This window comes from Pelobates fuscus, chromosome 2, assembly GCF_036172605.1.
Source record: "Pelobates fuscus isolate aPelFus1 chromosome 2, aPelFus1.pri, whole genome shotgun sequence".
In the NCBI taxonomy this organism is placed as follows: Eukaryota; Metazoa; Chordata; class Amphibia; order Anura; family Pelobatidae; genus Pelobates; species Pelobates fuscus.
Genome location: NC_086318.1, coordinates 177,347,816 through 177,358,690, shown reverse-complemented (window position 1 = coordinate 177,358,690; position 10,875 = coordinate 177,347,816). Strand labels below are relative to the sequence as shown.

Genomic DNA, 10,875 nt, shown 5'->3' with positions numbered 1-10,875 from the left:
CCCCTAAATATATAAAATCTTACTTGTATTCAAGTATGCAGCTGCTGCATCTGCCCCTGATCTGCCTGCTTGGCTGACATAATCAGTGTGAGCCAATCACAGAGAAAATGCAGTGTTTACATTATAGCCTAGTGATCACTTCACTGGCCACTCCTCAGATACCTGTTAAGAGATCCTTCCTGGGTCATGGCTGCCTAAAATGCATCCAAACATTCATTGTCTCCTCCCTCTGCATGCAGACACTGAACTTTCCTCATAGAGATTCATTGATTCAATTCATCTCTATGAGGAGATGCTGATTGGCCAGGGCTGTGTTTGAATTGTGCTGGCTCTGCCTCTGATCTGCCTCCTTGTCAGTCTCAGCCAATCCCATGGAGAAGCACGGTGATTGGATCAGGCCACCACTTCTGATGTCAGCAGACAGCTTGTTTTTCTGAGGCAAACAGCATGCAGAGCTACAGCTTCAGGCTTGAATACAAGTAGGAATGTGCCATGTTTATGGAAGCATGAGGGGCACATGAGGGCTAGATGGTGGTTTTAACACTATAGGGTCAGGAATACATGTTTGTGTTCCTGACCCTATAGTGTTCCTTTAACAATCATAGGAAATGGAAAAGCTTGAAGCGGACACCTGGATTGAGACCTCAGTGATGATGCAACATTTTTCTTGGTGAGATGGTGAGCTGTAACAATATTTCCAAAATTGCTAGGGTGGATTTATATGGGTATACACTTTTTAGACCCTTGGAAAGGCAATCCAGGCATCCACATGGTGGGTGTAATTAATTTTAGATAAGATAAGTTAGGTAGTTAGGATATGTGTTACCTCATCCTTAATATTCTATATGCCCCCCCCCTCATAAATAATTATTTTTGCTCAATAAGGCCAATCTTTCTGTTCATCCCTCCCAATGTTTACCTTTTTAGTTCAACACAATACTACTGTACATGATGCAGAGATACAATAGTGCATGTAGAACTTTGTATTACTATAGAAAATAAGGCAAGCACCAGTCACTCCTCGGTTTGGTGAGAGTTCACAGTTGCTGCACAGTCTGGGATTTTACAATAAATGTAGACATTTTTAAAAAAGTTTATTTTTTGTGAAATTGTTTTTGTTTCTTTTTTTGCATATTTTTGTAAGAATCAAATTGGCTTTTAATTGGGAGAAAAACGTAGGGTGTATATCTTGCAATATGGCAGTTTGGCTAGCGCACAGGGGTGGGGGTTCTAAAGAAATGGCTTCCCAGCTACATTTGTCTTACATAGGCCCTGACCCTTGACCATGAAAATGTATGGGAGTTTTTATAAATAAATCACTTGGAAAGGATTCCTAACAGTATTTAATATTTTGGAAAGCTTATTAAATCAAAGCCACTGTTAACTCTGCACTTATTTTATTTTTTTTATCTTGCTAATACAAACATAATCTAGCAGGCCAACTATGCCCAGTATTAAAATGTATAACACCACAATAAAAGCAGTAGATTTGCTTAACCTCTTAGGGACCAGTGATAAAATAATTTCATCATAACAAGCTAGTTTTCAGAGGACCTACATGAAAAAAAAAAAAAATGTCCCACTCCGTTACAAGGTAGCTGGTCTGTATAGATCTACTAATGCCACGTAACCAAGGTATCCCATCTTTACATGGGGTCTTTTTAGGACCAGATTGGGATGAGAGCATCAAATATCATTGGTCCTTAAGGAGTTAAATCATAACAGCATGTTATAATGCTAAATCTATTGAAAATTACTATGCATAGAAACATACCCTGAGTGTCGTCTCTTGGGGCCCATGGATATTTTCTTCTGAGGAGGCGTTCATAAAGGACCTGCATGCGGGGCTTGGCTGATTGTAAGGATGGCACACATATGTACTAGTTACACACCTTTTATTTCTGTGCTTTATGACTTAGCTTAAGGTTAGTGAAAGGGCTATTATAGAAGACTGGAAGCTAGTGAGAAAGATCAGTCAAGTAAAGCACAGAGAGCTAGCAGACTCCGTAGGTTTTATCTATGATGTACATTGAAATACAGCTATTTTTAGTTGCACTTCAGTCTGTTAGAGAGGATTAGTCAAGATTTCACATTGCATATAACAATATATGATGGTTTTAGAACACCAATGCACATCTAAGCATAAAACGCATGCTGTGTTTCTTTTTTTTTTTTTAAACAAAATGTTGTGAGTGAGATGGCAAAATGACAAATGTACATCATATCATAAAGCATAAGGGAAAACAAAGAAGGAAAAAAAGATACCAATGAACTAATAACTAAAGAAAGTAGAAGACAGCCCAGTAGATACAAAGTTTATTGTAAATCATCTCAAAAGTTTTTTCTTTTTTAATTATCACATAAGTAACATGTATGTAGCACGGAAGACAGAAGCACCCAAAGAGAATTGGAAGGTTGAGTGCCCATTGCGCTTATTTGTGAAAAACTACAAATTATTCTTTGTGAAGAACTGCTATTTAGTATATCTGTAGTAGAGAGTTGTTAGTAATTAGTAAATGGTCCCCACCCACAACAAGATGTATTCTTTGTTCCTAGCCTAAAAAATATCAAGCAACATTATGAGAGCAGCAAAATAATGTACAAGCAAGTGCAAGTGTGTATGTAGCATATATTGGATTACATATTTGTTCATACCTTAATTTCTTCACAAGAATCACAAATCAATAGCAACTGAAACCTCAAATATTTGGAAGCATATATATTGCTAGAAAAATTTAAACTGCTATGCGTATATTTTTTCTTAATAAAACAAAACAAAAAAAAAAAAAAACAACCACAAAAAAACAGGAGACAACCAGATCTAAATCTTTAACTAAAAATACAAAAAAGAAGAAAATGGAGATACATATCTCTGAAATGCCTTCAGCTTTTGCAAAGGCGGTTGAGATTTCTAAGCCAATCCTGTGTGTCCCATTGTCATTCGTGAGCACACTGTGCATATCCCATAAATCCTTGACCAGCAGGGTTTTATGAATCATGTAATTGTAATTGCTTCCAACATGAAAAAAGTGTACATGAACACAAATTCAAATTTCAGCAATTAGCACACCCTGATTCAATAAGGTTTGTAAATTGTTTTATTAAAAATAAATAAAAAGGAACATGCATCACTTGGCATCATTTTGTTTAAAACAAGCAAGCAAAATGTGTAATAAGCATTCCTAAACTTACTGCAAACTTGGTCAGATTGCAGTATTGGGCATTCCTCAAAGCTTCATCTAAGTTTCAGACCAGCCCACTAACAGAAACAGGGCATCATTGTGCAGCAGCAGGAGAGACAAACTTGACACTGGAGTATGTACTGTATGATCACACTGATCAGACTCTGCATGTTGAATGGTAGAGATCTGACTGCACATGTTTAAATCTGTTAGGCATGCCTAGTGCACTTTCCATCATTCCTAGGGATAGGACACTGACTGGTTAAATCAGTACTTTCCCCCTCCCCCTCCACAGTGGACGTGGAAAGCATAAGAAAGAAGAAGCATGTAAATAAAACAAATAAAAAATAAATATAAAAAAACACAAACAAAATTTGTATTTACTTTATTTACATTTTTTTCAGCCTGCAGAGTGAGACAACTTTCTCATTCAAAGCTAAAGCTTTCTAGTGAGACAGTTGTTTCAAAGTGATGCAGGTCCCATTAAGGAACCTCTATAGGCACCCAGACCGCTTCAGCTCAAAAGATCCCCACAGGAAAGCATTGAGTAAGCTGACGTTGGGGAGGAGGAGAGGTCACCAGTGCCGAGGGAGCCCAGCGCTGGATTAAGGTAAGCAAATAAATGGTTAATTAACCATTTATTCACCGCGGAACGAGGCCCTAGTCACCGTTTAGGTGACGAGGGCTCAATAGCGTTAGAATTACAAATATGTTTTCCTAACGCTATAGTGTTCCTTTAAACAACCAGTTATCCTTTGCATTTGTGTCTAAATTGTGTTGTATGGGAAGTCATCTGACAATTTTAACAGGGAGATGGAATCGTGAACAGCATACTTGCATTGGAGTCTATGACCAAGTTAATTTGTAGAAGGTATAGGTGTGTGAGCGCTCCAATAATTAGCATAAAATACTCAGAATAAACTCCAGCAGCGAAAAAATAATAGTGAGAGAAAACTTAAAAATTAATCAAAAGATACAATGTTTCAGAGATATTCTAAATGTAATAATGTGTACATTGTATCTTTTGATTAATTTTTACGTTGTCTCTCACTATTATTTTATCGCTGCTGGAGTTTATTCTGAGTATTTTATGCTTATTATTGGAGCGCTCACACACCTATACCTTTTATGTTTTATATATGGACTAGTTGCTCGAACTTGTGACGCAGCCCTCTCATTTATAGTGATACTTTATTCATTTTTTTTTACTTTCCTATTCAGTTAACCATTTACATGTTTATCCATTTGTATCAAGTTCATTTGTAGACCCATGTTTTCATGACAGTTTGTGGAAATTCAACTTACCAGTACTACGTCGAAAACGGGAATAAGAGCAAGGTGAGGTGCTTCCTGATGGAATGCACAGTACTAAAAGCTATGGAATCCGCAACAATACACCGCAATAAGTTAATCTTCCAGTACTCCATACTTTTTGGTTTCATCAACTCATGTTCTTAAAGTTTAAAAAGGTATGAACATATATGTAACACACACAAGCTCTTAAAATGTAGATGTAAAATGAAACAAAAGTTGTAATATACAATGTTCATAAAGTACCATGTAGGGTTTTCAATAAATGTTAAGGTTGTACTACTGAATTATACCACATACAAACTGTACTTAAATTAAAATACAAAATACATATAGTATTTTGCTATGAAAACATGTGGATGATTTAGGTACTGTATTGCTGTATATAGAGGAAAGAAAAAAATGCCTAAGGACAGATTTTTTTCACTAAATGTACCACAAGGTGGCAGTAGAGGTCCTCTAGGAATTAAGTTATAATATACATACCCAGCTCCAATTTCAGAGAGGAAGGCAGTTCTTTTGTTAATGTCATGAAGTAGCTGTATAATCCCTTAAATGATAGCAGCAAACAGGCACAGAGTGTATAATGGAAATTGTAAGCATGCTGTAAGAAACTTTCTTGAACTACAAAGCTGTTTCCCTAGAAAGAAAACAAAGAAAAAAAAAATGTTAGGACATATGCAATATAATTCAGTATAAGATTTGCTAGCAGGGGGCTTTGTGGAATGAAGCCACGGATGACTAATGTCAGTCGAGAGGGCGCGAGGATATTAGTGCGTTTTTTTTTTTTTTCATTTTACATCAGAAAGAAGGATCAGTGCAATAGTTCTCCACTAGGCTACTTAGGTAACATAACTTCACGCTACATCCTTAGTTGCGTAGTGAGATGGAATTGCACTGAATAGCCGTCTGTGCTTACATCTATGCTTTCACTGAGATCCCAGAGAGTGTGAGCATGCTGTTCATGGTAGTGAAGGAACACAGAAAAGTGGACCGTCCAGTCTAGTAGTGTATGTTAAGAAACCAGGGGTACTATAGCAGACTTGTACAGTTACACATAGAAACATAGAATGTGACAGGAAATCAGAACCATTTGGCCCATCTAGTCTGCCCAATTTTCTAAATACCTTTATTAGTCCCTGGCGTTATCGTGTAGCTAGGATAGCCTTATGCCTATCCCATGCATGCTTAAACTCCTTTACTGTGCTAACCTCTACCACATCAGCTGGAAGGCTATTCCTTGCATCCACTACCCTCTCAGTAAAGTAATACTTCCTGATATTATTTTTAAACCTTTTTCCCTCTAATTTACGACTATGTCCTCTTGTTGTGGTAGTTTTTCTTCTTTTAAATATAGTCTCCTCCTTTACTGTGTTGATTCCCTTTATGTATTTAAAGGTTTCATACATATCCCCCGTCTCGTCTTTCCTCCAAGCTATACAAGTTAATATTTTTTAAACTTTCCTGGTAAATTTTATCCTGTAATCCATGAACCAGTTTAGTAGCCCTACACGGCTGGACCATACAGTTTTCCGTATTTTAACAACTCAGGATTATATAGTTTAGATGCCCCGTAACATAGCAAGTCTATAGAATTTTGTTTCCATGTCATTTATAGAACATGCAGTGTGACAAATATACTTACATCTGCTGACAGCTGCTTGGTGTAGTTGCCGCCAAACACTACACTTTCCAAAGTTGGTATAGTAGAATCCTTGTACTGGGTTGGAGCATTTCTATTCAGCCAAGTATTTTTCATTGCTCGATGAAAACTAGTTGGAATAACAGAAGGATATGTTATTTTGAAATGGTTAAAAAAATTAGAAAGCAAATCATATTTGTACATTTTAAGACACTGAACATTTGCCAATGACTGCAATTACTGGATCATATGAGTGGTTGCACGTGGCAAGCAAGGATGGCTTTGTCACAAATAAAAGCTGTTGGAGAGAACTGCTACCAACTAGAATCTGGCTGTTTCATAAACTTTCTGTGTTGTATTCTCCATCAGTGTTTGGCAGGATTCACAGGAGGCTGTTGATTTCAATAATTGCTCCTGAAATAAGGCAAACAGTGCTCTCTCTTAATAATGCCAGGTCTGTACAAGGTTTAGTAAAGTCATGGATCACTCCCCTAAAATGAGGAAATCACTAAAGAGGGTGTAAAGATTATATCATATACACCTATTGGCTAGGTTACTAAAATATAAGGCAATATAAAAGTTGTGTGAAAGCCAACACTTGTGTATCTCATTTTTATCACAGTATGACAAAGTCCTTTAAGAGGTTATAGCAATCTCCAAAAAAATAAATAAAAAAAATTCAGTAAAAAAAAAAAATCTTTATGAAGTTTGCTAAAACTTTAAAACTGCAAAAAAATGAATATTGAGTCAATAAAGATTTTCAACATAAATAAAGCCAAAATCAATTGTAAAAAGGATGTAAAGTGGTCTTGTAATGATCCTATCATTTTAACCGTGCAAAGTAAAACGGACCGCCACTAGAGGCACTTCCGCTGCCTTAACGTGATGAAATGAGAAAACAGGTGTGATTAGAGTCTAAAATTTAAATAAGAAACCAAAAACATTGAGTGAATTTATACAACCAGAGCTTGTTGTTCAAGTGAAGTTATTTTAGAAAAAATTGGGTTTGGGAAAAATTATGTTGTTTACTACCCTAAGCTCACCTCCACTGAAAGTTGCCAGAATCTAAATGTAAACTGTATAGTTAAAATGCATTAGTAGATTTCTAACACACCTTATATGCAGTTCAATTGCTTGCAAATTCAACTTACACACAATGTAGATAAAGCAAGAAACATTGCATTATAAACAAAGGCATATAAAGAAACCTGACTGATTAGAATTGTTGCTGTTATTGGTGGTGCCATATAGCTAGGTAGTAACTGGAAACCCAACCCAGCATACCTGACCTAATAAACACTCCTGGTGGCTTAGAGCCAGGCCTCACACAGGTGTGATTCACAGTCTGAAGAATTTCTGAGCCCAAAGCATTGATACGACACTGTCAGGAAGGAAACTCCCAAAAGGATAACTTTTAGAGATCAAATCTCACAGAGCTAGTGCTTCTCCACCAGCACCAGCTTGTACTGCTTTTAAACCCTTCCAGCTTCTCTGTTGACAGTTACAATTATAGTCTGTACCTGGGAACACAAGTATAAGGTCCTCTGTTTCCCAGATCAAAATTTCACGAGCATTCGGCCCCCAGACCCCTCTCCCCCCACCCCCCAAAAAAAAGTATACTACAAAAAAAAAAAAAGGCAAAAGCTAGGTTATTGCTTACATTACGTTTATCCTGTTGGATAAACAAACACCATGCCAATTATGTCACCTGATTAGTGGTTGATGTAGCGCAACTAGGGAACCATGAACTATAACGGATATGACCGAGAGATGGAAGTAATCAAACATTAAATTGATGTGATGATGAAGGCCTCCGTGTAAGTTAAAGTGCAACTTTAAATTTCGGCTACTAATTAGTTGCAAGGCGTTTGGGTCATTTGGTCTGTAAAAAAAGAAAAAGAAACATATCACAATATTTCACAGTAATAAACAATTTCCTACATGGCTATTAAACTTTCCCTTGTAAAAAGAAGACATACGGTTTTGTTCAGCACACATCAGATATTTAACATACTATAGGGTCATGCAGTATTATCAGGTATTACCGGTTCAACTTAAATAAATTGAAATTAATGCTGTTAAGGGCGCTTGTTGACATTTGTGGTTCTACTATATCAGATGAAAGGGAGACAACTTCTCTTTCACTAATATAAATTTGTGTAAAAATGTTTACGGTGTATACACAAATACAAATAGCTGACGTTATATATTCTTCTGATATGGATGGAATATAAAGTATTGTGTACCTTAAACTGTTAGAATACTTACAATAGAAGGGTGCCAGGGAACGCTTGGCAGCAGGATGTAGTAGTTACGGTGCTTGGAGTGTTCCTTTAATATCATTGGTTCAGCAAGTACGCATTATGTTAGCAATAGATGCAGTGTAAATTTTACCCCATGATCTATGTTTTTTTTTTTTTCCATTTATTATTATTATTATTATTTATAAAGCGCCAATAAATTCCGCAGTGCTGTAAAATAGGTTGACTAAAAGACAAGTTTTGCAACAAGACAAGTTGGACACAGGAACAGAGGGTGTTGAAGGACTTCCTCAAATGAGCTTACATTCTGTCAAGGGTTTGGTTGTAAAAATTTTGCCTTGGACGAGTCAATGACATCTGAATATAAGCTACTTTTTGTATGTCTTTATAATATATTCCCTCGCCTTGGAAACGTGCACGTACATGCTTCTATTCGGTTAAACATGTATACACAGATGTATTTTTCAAAACCATGTGCAGTTATCCGTGTGGGGATATCCGATGTACAGCAAAACCTACATTTCTACTGATTAAAAATATTTTAATACACTTATAGCTTTCTAAAGGTAAATCGGTATAGTTTTGTGTTGAGGCTCTGTACCCAACATGAAAAATGAACTACTGACAAGAAAGGTTGTTAAAGGCACTTTAGTTTACTCTCACTGAGCCAAGCTGGTGTATTTTTAGAGATTTTCTTGGTTCAGAGTAAGCAGGAAACATTAACATATTCAGGACTAATTACAAAAGAGATTTATATGGTCTCTCAGTAAAAAGCTGAGAGTGCAGTCTTTGGCAGACATACCTAATCCCTTAGGTAGCAGTAATGGGAGTTTAACACATTTAAATAGGTTTGGGGAATATTCTTTATTTGTTGATTTAACCCCTTAAGGACCAAACTTCTGGAATAAAAGGGAATCATGGCATGTCACACAGGTCACGTGTCCTTAAGGGGTTAACCCTTTTAGCATAAGTCACAGACCCTACCGATCACATTTTTATCTGAGTGTGGTTTATTGTTAAAACTAGTGGTGCTCAACTCTTGGCACATATTGGGCATATTGGTATTGGGCAACATGCATTTTTCCCTTTAGACTTTAAAGGAGCACTATAGCGTTAGGAATACAAATATGTATTTCTAACGCAATAATGGCCTGTTTAGGTTCCCAGCCCTCACCAACAGAGCGTAAAAAAGGCCTTTTACTTTCCTTTTATCCTTCGCAGCACTGGATCCCGCCTGCTTGGCGTAGAACATTGAGAGTAAACATGCGCACCACTACGTCACTATGAGATTATCTGATAGAAATAGAGTTTTACTCAGTTTTGGAGGAAGCACCTCTAGTGACTGAGTGACAGCCACTAGAAACATTTAAACCTTGCAATGAAACATTGCTGTTACTGCAGAACACCAATGTTTTTATTTGCATTATTAAAACGAGGGGAACATGAAAGGATTTTAAAAATTAAGCATGGTGTCTAAATTAATCTCATGAGCAGAAAAAGATAAGATAACTACCGGTTAAGACTGATTCATAAGGCAGAGCAACAACCCATGTCAGATGATCACACATACCATCATGCCCAAAGGAAGTACAGTCACTTTGCTACTTTGATAAGGAAAAAACAAAAATGTTGACCAACTCGATCATAAATACTGGACTTCTGATACTGTACTAAATGTACTTACGAGTAATCAGTGTCTGTAAAATATAGGTCAAGAGAAAGCTGAAAAGTCAGTTCGTTTAAAGTTTCTTCAATCTGTGAATAAAATAAAAACAAAATCGAAAATAATCATATATAGGTACAACAAAACTAAAGCAATCCCAACAAATAATTCCATCGCTTAGTAATAGAAGAATACATAACACACAGCCTTTTAAGAGACAGTTTAAAGTCTCACTCTCACGAGAAACATTCATTCATTCATAAATTAGTTTTAGACAATAATGCAAATAGATCAATAATTGTGTCTAACCGAGCTATAAGTAGTTAGGCTGGAATTATTATTTGATGACCTATCAGTGTTTCAGTATGGGAGAAACCACTTTAACAGAATTTTAAAACCTTCACTGACCGTTATGGATGATAAAAAACAAAGTAGCCGTGAACATGGAAAAACTGCTAAGCAAAGAGTAAGCACCATGAAAACCAATAGTTTAGCACTTTGCACCCACATTTAGCACTTTGCACCCAAATTAGGACCCATATTGCCTTGATAAATCTCTGCTTGTGGTGTCAGCCAATCAAATTCTGTGCTGAGCAGAAAAGCTCACAGCTTTACACCAAGCTCAAGGCACAAAACAGGTCTTTGAACTCCCTAGCGATGCTCTATAACCAAAACGATTGGATACACACACTATATATATATATATATATATATATATATATATATATATATATATATATATATATATATATATATATATATAAATTTATTTTTAGTAAATTTACAACACGACATTCTTACAATGCTATATGAGGA

The 10,875-nt window shown here is 36.3% G+C and overlaps 1 protein-coding gene across 3 annotated transcripts in view; it reads right to left on the bottom strand.

Annotated features, from left to right (window-relative positions):
- FAM135A (family with sequence similarity 135 member A) overlaps positions 1-10,875 on the bottom strand; it is a 129,643-nt gene that overhangs the window by 32,667 nt on the left and 86,101 nt on the right. For 2 of the 3 annotated variants that reach the window (XM_063442974.1, XM_063442976.1), the window contains exons 6-10: positions 10,081-10,151; positions 7,844-8,017; positions 6,139-6,265; positions 4,980-5,133; positions 1,775-1,852 (exon numbers count right to left, since the gene is read on the bottom strand). In XM_063442974.1, the coding sequence (XP_063299044.1) occupies positions 1,775-1,852; positions 4,980-5,133; positions 6,139-6,265; positions 7,844-8,017; positions 10,081-10,151 (604 nt within the window). The remainder of the gene's footprint in view (positions 1-1,774; positions 1,853-4,979; positions 5,134-6,138; positions 6,266-7,843; positions 8,018-10,080; positions 10,152-10,875) is intronic. The other variant, XM_063442975.1, reaches the window with a different exon arrangement.